General features: G+C 38.8%; 1 protein-coding gene across 1 annotated transcript in view; it reads right to left on the reverse strand.

Annotated features, from left to right (window-relative positions):
* ECT2L (epithelial cell transforming 2 like) overlaps positions 1 to 14,254 on the reverse strand; it is a 47,624-nt gene that overhangs the window by 13,587 nt on the left and 19,783 nt on the right. The window contains exons 11-18 of the mRNA XM_087940220.1: positions 12,938 to 13,030; positions 11,735 to 11,917; positions 10,929 to 11,032; positions 9,157 to 9,276; positions 6,689 to 6,900; positions 4,259 to 4,406; positions 1,657 to 1,730; positions 483 to 639 (exon numbers count right to left, since the gene is read on the reverse strand). Coding sequence (XP_087796346.1) covers positions 483 to 639; positions 1,657 to 1,730; positions 4,259 to 4,406; positions 6,689 to 6,900; positions 9,157 to 9,276; positions 10,929 to 11,032; positions 11,735 to 11,917; positions 12,938 to 13,030 — 1,091 coding nt within the window. The remainder of the gene's footprint in view (positions 1 to 482; positions 640 to 1,656; positions 1,731 to 4,258; positions 4,407 to 6,688; positions 6,901 to 9,156; positions 9,277 to 10,928; positions 11,033 to 11,734; positions 11,918 to 12,937; positions 13,031 to 14,254) is intronic.

Consider the following 14,254-nt stretch of genomic DNA (forward strand, 5'->3'; position numbering starts at 1 on the left):
CTGGCCTACAATCTATTTAATGGAATGGAAAATATTCTGGAGAATAACCACGTTGATACTACTAATTCTCCCTGAGATAGGAATTCTGCTGGTTATAGTAGCATTGCTTGAAAAAAAAAATCTCTAGTTACTGTCTGAGTATGAACACAACTGGAAGAATCTACAAAGATGTAAAACTGAACAGCTGTGATTGGAATTTCTCAATGTACTGTACTACTTTGGCCTCCTATTAGTCACAAAGGAAATATCACAGAGTTATTTTGGGCTTGGGTTTTTCCTTTTGTAACTAACAGCAGCTCCAGAATATGACTGAAACCATTGCATTAAAAGAGGAGGAGGAGGAGGAGGAGGAGGCACCCCTATTTCACAATCCCATTTAGGATAATTAAACTAGAGGATATTCCATGTAGTGTGCAATAAACCCCATTCATCTAAAAAGGTGCAAAATAATCATAATGCTAAAGCAAATGTAGAAGACAGACCTGGTCTATGTAATCGTTGAGTTGTTTCATTTGCTTAATTGCAGTGGCCAAGTCTTCGTGGTCAGCGTGTTCCTGAGGAGTGTGAAGTCTAAGAGCACAGAGGAGAGCGATGTATTCTTTGACCCTCTTAGAAGGGCAGAGCAGAAGTTCTTGTAAGCTACACAGGAAACACATACATTTAATGTTTTAATTAGAAAAATGACAGATAAGCACAGTCAAAATTAATTGTTAAGAGAAAATTTTAAAGCTAAGTCAACTAACTCAGCCATTTTTCTATAAGCGACTTAACTGCTTTAAAAATCTTGTCTATAAAACTGGATGCTGTACAGATTGTTTTTATCTGCATGCTAGATAGATTACTCTATTTTACTTTACAATGAAGATTTCTCTAATGTCAGTACCGCCATCATCACAATTCTCAAATACCTCAGCACCAGATATGCAGATTGTTTAGCCAATAGGCCAAATTATCATGTCAGCTGCCTACCTATCATTTGCCTTCCTTCCTGGGTGCGATACACTGCCAAAATATATTGGACAATGTATCCAACGGAAGAAGGAGGAAGAAGCTAGTGTTTGTTCATTCAACTAAGAGCCAAAATCAGGAGTTAAAATATTTTTTTCAGGCCAGAATATGAAATGGAAAGAAATTAGTACTGCTTCTGCTCCTACCCTCTATGCAACCATAGAATTGTTCCTTTCCACATATATGGAAGCAGATATACAAATTTGCCAAGGAGAAAAGAGTAGTGTGCATTTTTTAGATGAAAAAAGAATGTACTGTATGAATGTATCCTGTGAAGAAAACACGGCTGAAGGGCTGGAAGTACTCTAGCCACTGCTAAAGCTACCTGGACCTTCTTTGCAAATTATTCCAATTCAGTCAAAGGATTGTGGCTGAGAGAACCGGACTAAGAAAGTTCTGGGTCTTTGGGTTTCTAGAACAACTTTATACATTAATTCAGTCGTGGTAGCATGTTTGGAATCATGCTCCTGAAGCAATTTTCTGAAAAGCATTATTTGGTAGAGCCTAACTTTGCTTTTTTCCTTATTTATTAGGAATCCCTCTTTAAGTCAGAATCCAACCTCACGGAAGATATATTTAAATTTTTAATAGAAAAGACACATGGCAATTGTTTTGCTTCCAGGCTGTGACAATCCTTATGTGGGTTACCTTCTCATGGTGGTAACAACAGTCCGATCATGTCTCTTCAAGAAAGCACGGAATACTGGAATAGTTTCTCGGCACTATGGAAACAAGAGGTTTGGATTATCACGATGACCAGATTATGTATAAAACAGGACAACTGTCTAATCTGGTCCAATCAAAGAGTTTTCAACAAGGAAAACATTGTAATTACCAGTTTCTAAAGGTGCTGCATTAGAATCCTGAGCTATCTCTAAACTGAGCTCTCACAAATTGCAACATCATTCAATCATGTGTTTAGAATATAACCTGTAGAATAATGGGAGATTGAAGAGACGGGAGCCAGATCTTGAAGTAACAATACCTCTTTATTTTAACAAGAACAGAACAACCCAGCAAAGGCCTGTCTGACAGCTCCCTCTTTTATAGGGAGCTGTCAGAGGGCTTAGCCAATCATAGGTCTGCTGGACCTGAATGAAGCCTATGCTTCACTTGTAATATTTAACATTACCCATCAAAGAAAGTGGATTATGCTAAATCTCAAGGATATGGTGGTGGGGGAAAAAACAAGGGCTCATATGGAGGCAAGTCATCTGATGTATAAGTATGGATTAAATTCATAGTTTGGTTTCTCTTTTTTTTAATTTCTGAGGCCTTCACAGATAGCTCTCAGAATAAAAATGAGAAATATTGAAGAATTTGCTAATGGATACCAGGAAGAAATACATTTCTAGTCATTCATACCTAATAACTTCAAATAGCTTTGAACTGTAGATAACAGAATAAAAGGCTATAAGAATATTTTAATACATGATTATTACTAGTTAAAAGTTTCAAGCAATACATTCATGAATCTAACTAAGCTTGGGAAGAATGACAAGCCCCCTCTTCTTTGATTCTCTCTGGAGACACTATCCATCTCTCCAGATACAGCGCTGAAACCTGAAGCTGTGGGGAACTAGATGCAAACGTCTTGTTTCCCTTAGACTTCACTATTATTTTCCAGGAACATATGGGCAGCCTTCAGCTTCTGTAACACAGATATCTTTTCACAATTGCCCCATTCTGTTAGCACTCTGTCCCAGCATAGCTCTTCATTTCCTTGGCCAGGCAGTTCATAAAATGCTTTCTGTCTAAAGCAGGGGTGTCAAACTCACACCGTCATGCCATCGTCACATGATGTATCTGGACTTTTCCCCCCTTTGCTAAAGTAGGAGTGGGTGTGGCCAGCACATAATGCATCCGGCCCATGGGCTGTGAGTTTGACACCCCTAATCTAAAGGATATCATGGTATAATGAATATTAATTAGAAGTCTGGTGTATCTATTCAGGTCAAGATGGTTTCATTAAAGAAAGATTTCTTTCAACAATCAGCAAGAGAAGGTAACATCAAACGTGTTAAAAATTGCTGAAGACAGCTGCAGCAGAAAATGTATTCAGACTATTGCCTGAATGAAGATGCCAACACATTTTGCCTTCTTTGTTTTCCTTTTAGAGTTTTCTAAAATGATGTGCATCCCTATATTTTTGGATGAGGATTACACAATTCTCCACCATTCTGCACCTAAATGTGTTGGATTATAAAGCCCATCATTCTCAATCAACATAATGATGAGAACTGAGATTTAACATTTTCTAAGTTGGCTTGAGAAGTTTAGTAATTCTTTGGGTAGGCAGATCAGATAAGAAAAAAAAATCCACTGCCATAAGCCATGGTTTCCATGTAAATTTGTGCCAACCTGAAACTAGGTATTAAACTGCAATTTGTGCCCCAATCTGTGGTTGTGTATGATTATGATTGGAACACTTTTTATTTAATGAAAATAGATACCATGAACTTACAGAAGTGCTCAAACTATCCAGTTCACAGGCCATCCAGTTCACAGGCCATCCAGTTCACAGGCCATCCAGTTCACAGGCCTGAATAATGATAAGGATAATTCAATACTGAGTATGCATCTGATACGGCAGGAATTGTTTTCCTTAGAGTTCCTTATTGTATAATTTGATATCCAATATAGCTAAAATAAAGCCTATTCTGGAGATAAATCTGAAACAATCCTGCCAAAATTATTCCTTCATCAATTGATATTGTATGGAATGGAAAAACCACAATGAATACCATAATAACTGGCTTATACTAGATGGAGAGCACAGCTATCTAAAAACAGGTAGATGGGTTACATAGTAAAATTAACTGAAATATCAAAATAGGTTATGAATGAAAAGGAAGCAATGTTAGTCCAGAGAGATGGACTGAATCACCGGAAAAATAGAAACACTGATATCCGGTTAGAAATGAATAGATTAAAAAGAAATAACTGAATAGCAAAAATATTTTGCCATAATGCATGCTGGCCTCAAGGGAGAGGAATCAGAAATCCTCCAGGCATGATCACAGGCAGCTTCAAACCTATTTTCTGGCTCCATTGAGATGAGGAGAATTCCAGTTAAACCTGTTATATGCAATGCTAGCAAAAACCAAAGGCTTCCATCCCCGGCACCGTTTGAAAGTTGTAAAAGGGAAATGCCCATTGTGTATTTTAAATGAATTAGCAAGAGTGTGTTTAATAAAATAAACCTATAGAGGAGAATAAACCAGACCTTGGGAGATTGGTGCATTCTTACCTTATCAATAGTTTTCAGAATTATTGCATAGTTGTTGAAAAAGTTTGTATAGGTTTGAAACTGCTGGCCCAACTTAATGAATATGTCTCCTACGTTTTGGGCAGGGCTCCATTCATTAAGCCTTCGTGTTAACTCAGCTAAAAAACACCTGTATTTGGAACAGACGCAGAAGGGTGTTTCTATCTTTCTATCTGGTTCCAGACAAGTTGCAACAGCTGGTGATGACAACATTATGTTTCTATATCTAAGGAGTCATCTCCCTCCCAGTTTGCATGAGGCAAGACTTAAGGCTTACCTTTAATGGGTCTGCCTCTATTCCATTAGAAAAGATTCCAGTAAGACTACAGAAAACTATTAATCTGTGATATTAATTTATCACAGGTAAAGCTTAATATTCAATTGGTCAACCTTAGAGATATTCTATTCTTGAAAACTGACAAGTTCAGCACATACCCAAGTAGAAATCTGAGAAAGTAGTAGAATGAGATCTTGTCTTTTGAAAAATAGTTGGCACTTTTAAATGCTGCTGTCCAGTGCATTTTTTTTACTAAGAAAATCCCGGGTATCCAGTTATTGCAGCCTGTCTTATACCTAGTGATTCTAGAATTACTACCTATGATTGTACTGTATATTAGAGCTATCCATATATAAACAAGAAACTCAGCCCTGTATAACCTTTAGCAAATTTGATACTTTGCCTGACCCACATTTTGGAAGGAAAAAAAAAACACCTTTAAGCATTCAGGCAGTTACCCCTGGGAAATTTTGTTAAATCACCTGCATGAAGTGGAATGCTTGCTAATCCAGACTTACCTGTAACAGTTGACATTCTATCAGCCAGCAGCACCTGGTAAACTAAGCCAGAGTCAGGCCTGAGTGCCAGAAGAGGAAACTAAGAAATCTTAGGGCTGTAGGCTAGATTTAGAAACTGGGGAAAAAAATAACTTGGAAAAAAAATAGCAAAGCTCTTATCAAGAATACTGTCAAGAATAATCTAGCTATTTATCTATCTCTGGGAAAGCCTGTGCCAATCAATTTACAAAGGAGGGGAGATCTATTTAACTTTCTCAAATCTTCATCCTAAACATAATGCATTACTACTTTGTCACCCACCGTGGAGAATCATAGAATTCTGCAGTTTGAGGAGCAATTTAAACAAACTGCCGAATCCAATTGCACCCTCAGTGCAGAAATCTAAATTAAAATATCATTAATAGCTAGCTATCCATAGTAAAAGGGAGCTCACCATCTCCCTTACTGGTTCTGTTGTTACCATTAGGATATTTAGTCAACATTCAGTGCTTTCACAACCACATATAACCTACTTATTAAGCTAGGCAAACCATTTAGAAAAGACATTTTGTGAAGAACACTGATGCAAGTGAAGATTCCTGTTTGAAGTGTCAAGGCAACCCTGTCAAAGGTCAATGGGGCTGCACTGATGGCTTGCTTTTTCAGATGGTTTGCTTGAATGGACACACTCCTACAGTGCTGGGATGGCTGATGAAGGTGAGGTGCTTGTTTGTGTGGTGATGACCTGAGAAAGGCCAGCTGTACCAAGCTTTCCAAAGGGTATGACTCGCAGATCTTAGTTTCCAGTGTTCTAATCATTCTCCTTGAACTTCCCCATACCTATCCAAATTTATCTGAATTATTCTTAAGGTGCTCAGAAATGGAGGCACTCAGAACTGGAACCAGGGCTGAGGTTTGGCTTGTACAGAAAATAGTGTCCCTACTACTTTCTTTCATTTGGAAATTGACACAATATGAAATGTCCAACTTCCTATCCCGCTTTTCACTGAAAACTAACACTTGGAATCATATTCAATGTATACTCCTATTTACGACTCTTTAACCAACTGGATTAGAAAGCAGTTTACTGTACTGGAACACAGAGATCCAGTCTGACGTAGCAGTTAAGGCAGGACTGTCAAAGTCATGGCCTGAGGGCCGGATGCATCATGCGCTGGTCACCCCCCACCCCCCACTGGTTTAGTAAAGGGCAGAAAAGTCATGATACATCATGTGATGATGCTGTGATGACACAAATTTGATACCCCTGAATTAAGGCATTAGAATCTGGGAGACTGTCGCTTTAGCCCTGCCTGGAGCACAAAGCCAGGTGGATGATATTAGTCCATTCACTCTTAATCCTAGAAAGAGGCAATGGCAAACACCACTTCTGAAAAAACTTGCCAAGAGAACTTGTCCAAGAAGTCACCAGGAATCAACACTTACTCTGTCTGTCTGTCTGTCTGTCTGCTGTCCATCCATCCAGATTAGAAAGAAATTATGTCTACAGGAAATCTACTAGTCACTTCAAATTATTATATTCCCAAACCCTTATTTAATAGAACTGGGTTGCTGGGATTGCTTTATCTCTAAAAGTTTTTGATAGTGGAATGGTTCAAAGTAGTTAGTGAAATATACCTGTTTATTTGTAAAATGTCCAAGACATCAGAAAAGATGAGCTGAGTACTTATATCACTTAGGATGGCCTGATGGGATGCCAATGCTGCTTTTATTGGTTTAACATAGACATCCTTCACAATTTCCAGAATGTGCACGTAGCTTCTCTCACTTAAGAGAAGTTCTCTGGCAAAGCTTTGGCGCTTTTCTATAACATCTTGAGGTTCATCTATCTAAATGTCAAAGAGAGAGACAACTTTTTTTTTTAACGTTATTTTAACCATCTAAAGCCTGATGTAGTGTATTACTATCTGATTTTTGGCAATGCAGCTTGGAAGCATCTTTTCACATATCCAACCATAAGGAGATTCAAACATATTGCTTTTACTTCAAAAGCCTCTTTAGACTCGGCATTACAGGTGCTTACCTGGGATATTAAACCTTCTTGGGCTTTGCTTTTGAATCAAAATGTATAGTACTGCTCGTTACTTGTTCTCATTCATTTATTTCAAGATTGGCACAACTGATCTGAAGAGTTCAATATGCTATTTCACGTTTAGATATTTGTTTGCATGAGCTACTGAAATAACTTTGGCTTGCACAGCACTAGCTACAATAGGCCACTTCAGTCATTAAAGTTTCCATGCTGGAAACATATACACTGCTCAAAAAAATAAAGGGAACACTTACAACAACACAATGTAACTCCAAGTCAATCACACTTCTGTGAAATCAAACTGTCCACTTATGTAGCAACACTGATTGACAATCAATTTCACATGCTGTTGTGCAAATGGAATGGTCAACAGGTGGAAAGCATAGGCAGTTAGCAAGACATCCCCAATAAAGGAGTGGTTCTGCAGGTGGTGACCACAGACCACTTCTCAGTTCCTATGCTTTCTGTCTGATGGTTTGGTCACTTTTGAATGCTGGCTGTACTTTCACTCTAGTGGTAGCATGAGATGGAGTTTACAACCCACACAAGTGGCTCAGGTAGTGCAGCTCATCCAGGATGGCACATCAATGCGAGCTGTGGCAGGAAGGTTTGCTGTTTCTGTCAGTGTAGTGTCCAGAGCATGGAGGCACTACCAGGCCAGTACATCAGGAGACATGGAGGAGGCCATAGGAGGGCAACAACCCAGCATCAGGACCGCTACCTCCACCTTTGTGCAAGGAGGGACAGGAGGAGCACTGCCAGAGCCCTGCAAAATGACCTCCAGTGGGCCACAAATGTGCATGTGGCTGCTCAAGCGGTCAGAAACATCCCAACATCCACAGGTGGGGGTTGTACTTACAGCCCAACACCGTGCAGGACGTTTGGCATTTACCAGAGAACACCAAGATTGGCAAATTCGCCACTGGTGCTGTGTGCTATTCACAGATGAAAGCAGGTTCACACTGAGCACGTGACAGACGTGACAGGGTTTGGAGACGCCATGGAGAACGTTCTGCTGCCTGCAACATCCTCCAGCATGGCCGGTTTGGCAGTGGGTCAGTAATGGTGTGGGATGGCATTTCTTTAGGGGGCCGCACAGCCCTCCATGTGCCTGCCAGAAGTAGCCTGACTGCCATTAGGTACTGAGATGAGATCCTCAGACCCTTTGTGAGACCATATGCTGGTGCAGTTGGCCCTGGGTTCCTCCTAATGCAAGACAATGCTAGACCTCATGTGGCTGGGGTGTGTCAGCAGTTCCTGCAAGACTAAGGCATTGATGCTATGGACTGGCTCGCCTGTTCCCCAGACCTGAATCCAATTGAGCACATCTGGGACATCATGTCTCGCTCCATCCACCAACGCCACATTGCACCACAGACTGTCCAGGAGTTGGGGAATGCTTTAATCCAGGTGTAAGAGGAGATCCCTCAGGAGACCATCTGCCACCTCATCAGGAGCATGCCCAGCATTGTGGGGAGGTCATACAGGCACGTGGAGGCCACACACACTACTGAGCCTCATTTTGACTTGTTTTAAGGACATTACATCAAAGTTGGATCAGCCTGTACTGTTTTTCTCCACTTTAATTTTGAGTGTAACTCCAAATCCAGACCTCCATGGGTTGCTAAATTTGATTTCCATTGATAATTTTTGTGTGATTTTGTTGTCAGCACATTCAACTATGTAATGAACAAAGTATTTGAATGAATGTTTCATTCATTCAGATCTAGGATGTCTTATTTTTGTGTTCCCTTTATTTTTTTGAGCAGTGTACATTATACATGAGTTCAATTTTATGAATTCTGAAGCAGAGAATTACAGTGCAAATATCTTTTTAATAAAATTACATATTACCTTCTTTTCAATACTAGGATATAAAATTATTCTAACAATACCCCCTAAAAAAAAACTGAAGTAGTGATCCATCAAATCATTCAGATCTCATGACAAACCACTTATCTTTCATCTTTGTCAAGAAAAAGCTTTTGAACAGAACAAGGACAAACTAAAAATTACAGGAGTAGCGAAAAACCAACACTTGATTCTTTTGTACCTTAAGTAGCACATCAAGCCCTGATTCTGAAGTGTCCTCAGTCAAGAAATCTTGGTCTCCAAGTTCTCCATTCTTACATTTCTTCATGAGGAAAGATGAAAGAAATTCCAGGGGGTTTTCCTAAGGAATCATACAGATAAATGCTTAAAATAATATGCCTATTGTTTCCTTTCCTGCAGATACAGCCACTGCCAATCAACTAGTAAGAGAGGAAGTACAGATAAGGTTTCAACTATTTCCTTTCATTTTAATACTGGTAAATTTGATCCAGGTTGTACCAGAGTAGCAAGTTATGGCATGATTCTACACTTTCACCAGGTAATTCATCTTGAATCATTTCTCCCAAGACACATATAAAGAAAGGCTGTAGAAACACATGACAAAATGATCAGGTTCATACTTTGTCACATGCTAAGAATAGTGGATATCATGCACATGCACATGCACATGCATGCGGAAGATATGGAAAAACACAGGGCAGATTAACTTCATTCAGCTGCTTAAGGAGGCTTCCTTTGTAGCAGTCTCCTGTGCGATAAGATACTGGTGACAATTTGTTCTCAAAGCAACAACAGCTGAGGGCAACTGTAACAGGGCATGTATTTACCTTTACAGAAGCCCAGGGATAGGAAAGTACTTTTTGGATGGTTGCTCAATAGAGAGAATTCTTCTTCATTAGCTAAATTAAATTAAAGCTATTTGCATTGTGTCAAAACATAGAATTCCTAGCCTTTCTAATTACTTTCCTGCTTATCACTGCATGCATCTTAAGTACTCTTCAGCTGTTATCTAAAAAAAACAATTATGCAGAAAAAGGAAGAGATTAACATGTTCTGCACTTCTGCTGTTTTTTTGTACAGAGTGGACTGTGTATAGTATTGCTTTGTAAATGTGGCACTAAGTGCATAAATGCCATAGTACTGGAATAGGAAGCATAGTTTCAATCTTCTTTAATACCCTTCTGTGTGTGATCAACTTATGAAGAGGACTATAAGACACATTAGGTAGATCTGAGATAGGGACATCTACTAAAATGGATGCTATAATAACTCACTTAGCCTGTAAACTAGGGATCTTCAAACTTGACTGCTTTAAGACTTGTGGACTTTCCCAGAATTCCTCCTCCAGTCATGTTAGCTCAGGAATTCTGGGAGCTGAAGTCCACAAGCCTTAAAGTTGCCAAGTTTGAAGACCCTTGCTGTAAACCAAAGTTCTTCAAACTTAGCAAGTTTAAGACTTGTGGACTTCAACTCCTAGAATTCCTAAGGTAACATGACTGGAGGAGGAATTCTGGGAGTTGAAGTCCACAAGCCTTAAAGTTGTCAAGTTTGAAGACCACTGCTGTAAACAAAGATGCTGCCAGGTTTTCCCTGTTCTGCTCACACACACACACATCCCGGAAGATTTTTGGAAAAGGGGCATAATGGTTATCAGACTGGTAAGTGCATTCACAGAGATATTTATTCCATGCACTGTTTCTTACATCTTAGATATGATCCCACATAGATGCAAGAAACAGTAGTGTCAAGGCGATTGCAATGGTGTGACTATCTTAGTGATACTTTGTGCATAGAACCAGGGTTTTAGCTCCTGGTTTTCAGGACCACCACAAAGTAATATTACCCTGCCCCCTCAGCGATTGGAATCACCCACCACATTGTCTTAAAGATAGATATTGATGCCAACAGAAGGACTCCAAATAAGTCCTGAAGTCAAAACTGATGTCATTGCAACTTAATATATAGTACTTTAAAAGATTACACTTATCATACGTGGTTTCCTCTTGAGAGTTCAACTAATCCATTAGCCAAAGTCTGGATTATTCTTCTGTTGTCTTGAATATCGTACCAACTCATAGTATTAAACATAATTTGACCTGTGTATGAAATATTAGTTACTTTAAGATGTCACACTCACAGGGTTGCTACTTGTCATTACATAGTTTTGTTTAAAGGGGGACAAAAATAGGAAATTCCCTTTAAACTAGATTATTTTGCATATTCTGATTACCCAGTTACTTGCGCGTGCACATATACAGATCCAGACACAGAGAGTTAGTTGATAGCATCTAGTCAAATCTAGATGACTGCCAGCAACTAAACAGCATTGAACCTGATGAGTATTTGAACAGGAGTCAAACTCATTAATGAGATTTTACACATAAATAGAGAGCCACATTGCAATAGTGATTAACATTCCAGGCTAGAAAACAGAAAACTGAATTTAGGTCCCATTTTAAGCATGAAGCCAGTTGGCTGACTTTGGTCTAGGCATTCTTTCTCACCCCTAAGAAAGATGCAAGGGCAAATATATTCCCAATAAAACTGCAGGGGCGTGTCCAGGCCATTGCCAGGAGTCAACGTTGACCTAAAGCCATACAAGCATGCACAAATAAACAACATGGAAAAATCCACGTCTATAATGTGCAGGCCAGGCCAAAAAACATCATCTGTATTTGTAGTAACCCGAACACCATTACTAAGGTGGGATGCATTTTTTATACTGGCAAAAAGTCTAAAATATTCAATGGAATTCTTATTTCAGATATAACATAGAGGACCATAATGAGAAAAATTACCAAGAATTTTGCCAGTCATGTTCTTTTGCAAATCAAAAAAATATGGACTCAGCTTTTTCCTGACAACATCCAGGGCCTCTTCCAGCAGCTCGGTGAATCTGAGCCATATTTGCAGTTTTACTTCAGTGAGGTAGAGAAACGGAGGAGAACTTCCTGTCTGACTTCCTAGCCATTCACTGAGAACTGTAATAACACAAAAGTCATTTCCCTGTCCATGGACTATTTCTTATGTTCCAATCTCTCCACTCCCCTCCCCCTCAAAACCAGAATTAGCTAATATTTGGGGAGCACCAATGCTGTTAGCAAATAAGAAATGGCTATTTTTTTTAAATTTTCTGTATTAAAACCCCCTGGAAAATAAAGCAAAGCTGCATATAAATGTTGTAGTAGGAACACGGTGGGTCATGAGGTTAGAATACTGGGCTGATGATCAGCTGTCTCATGTTTGAGATCCTTGCTGCTGTAGGACAGGATGAGGTCCTGTTACTCACTCCAGCTCTCACCAACATAGCGGTTTAAAAATGAATAATTGCAAGTATATAAATGGATATCACTTCAGTGGGCAACATCACGAGGACATGAAAGGAGTCCCCAACTGGGCACCCACCAGGCAATGATGATGTCACTGGCAAATCCTTTAGCCATAGAAGCACTTTGGTACTTCTGACATAAAATATTAGTATTAATGGTGTATCATAATTAAATTTGTTTCTCTTTCCTCCAGTTTCCCCTATTCAAAACCTATTGCTTGGACTTCTTGTAATTTAATAACATTTGGAAGCATACGTGCATTTACAGACAACATTGTTTTACAGTGTCATCATAATAGTTCATCTAGCAATTTCAATGGTCTTCTTAGTATTGCTAAGAAGATCTAGAAGAACCTGCTGCTATTTGTTTAGATTATTTCAGGATCCCATTACAAAATTCAATTTGCATCTGTTCATTGGGCCAATTCAGATCTCTGATCCTTAAACTTGATATGTCAATTTCTGATTGGCAATAGTTCTCTGCCAGCAAATGTCATTAGCAATTTCATCCACTAAAAATCTAAGCTACATACATATTAATTCTGCTGAAGCTTCTGCCTAGGCCCAGCAACTTTGAGGAAAGTAAGATTGGATGCAGCTGATTTAAAATATGGCCACCTGTCAAATGTTTGATGTAGATCTTCCCAAATATGTAGGAATTTTCTCCACCTACTGTGCTGATAAGACCCAGTAGCTATTCCTGTAGGAGTCCTGAAGAATGCTCCAGTTAGATGAGTCAGCTGTGAAAGGATCTCTTTTCCTGCCTCTGAAAACGATTAAAGTAATTGTTTAAAAGTATAGCATGAATTTGAGGATAAGATGTTATTTGAAATGTTGTGGATTGGGGCTGGTCTTTTGTGATGGAGAAATGGTTCCTTTTCTCATGTTAAATTTCAGATTTTTATTTTGTTTATATTAGAATATTGGGACCATTTCTTGACTTTCAGTGGTATTTTGTTATACACTCAACTTACAAGCATTTGTTTCATGATCATTCACAGTTACAACGGCACTGAAAAAAGTGACTTTTGACTGTTTTTCACACTTATGACCATTGCAGCCTTCCTATGCTCACATGATCAACATCCAAATGCTTGGTAACTGTTTCATATTTATAACGGTTACACTGTCCTGGGGTCATGTGATCACCCATTGTAACCTTCCCAGTTGGCTTCCAACAAGCAAAGTCAGCCACATGATCCACTTAACAACTAACAGTGATTCATTTAACAATTGTGGCAAAAAAAGGTTTTAAAATAGGGCACAATTCACTTAACAACTGTTTTGTTTGGCAATAGAAATTTCCGGCTCAATTGTGGCCATAAGTCGAGGACAGCTTATAGTTACAAGACAAGATGAGGAATGTTAAGTTTTATATATGTTGATTAAAAATTTAGACCTCTGCTTGGATCTTTTGCTGGTAACTTTATTGAAAACATAGCTACTTATTTGATTTGCTTATTGTTAAGAAATAGGTGATGAGATGAAGAGTTTTATATTTGTTAGCTAAGAGGAAGTGGGCTGGTGAGATTTGGGATTCTTTACTGTCTACTTGCCATGAAGAGGGTAATGGAACATTTTCTTAGCGAGAAGGATTTTTTTTCCTTTATACATTTATTTTCTTGCATTTTTTTTCTTTTAGTCTTTACTATCTTCTATTGATTAATTCAAACTTTTAATAAACATTTGGAAAAATTGTAGAATGTGGCAATTGCAACCCTAAAATAAACACCAGCCTAAGAGTGGATGAATGCAGTTGCCCGTTCCTTGTGGAGATAGGAAAACACATGCTCTATGTTGAGCAATCAGTAGCCCACAAGAAATGTGGTGTTACTTTCCCCTCAGTTTACTGCCTTTTTGAAAGAATAAGGGGAAGGAGATCTTTTCTTGACCCAACTACTGTGATCTCACAGGATTACTACTCCTTCTGGAATAGATTCACAATGAGGTGTTATGGACATTATGGGGGGAAAATCACTCAGATTAATGT

The sequence above is a fragment of the Pseudonaja textilis genome, chromosome 1, assembly GCF_049901715.1.
Source record: "Pseudonaja textilis isolate UNSWEBS1 chromosome 1, rPseTex1.2, whole genome shotgun sequence".
Lineage (NCBI taxonomy): Eukaryota > Metazoa > Chordata > Lepidosauria > Squamata > Elapidae > Pseudonaja > Pseudonaja textilis.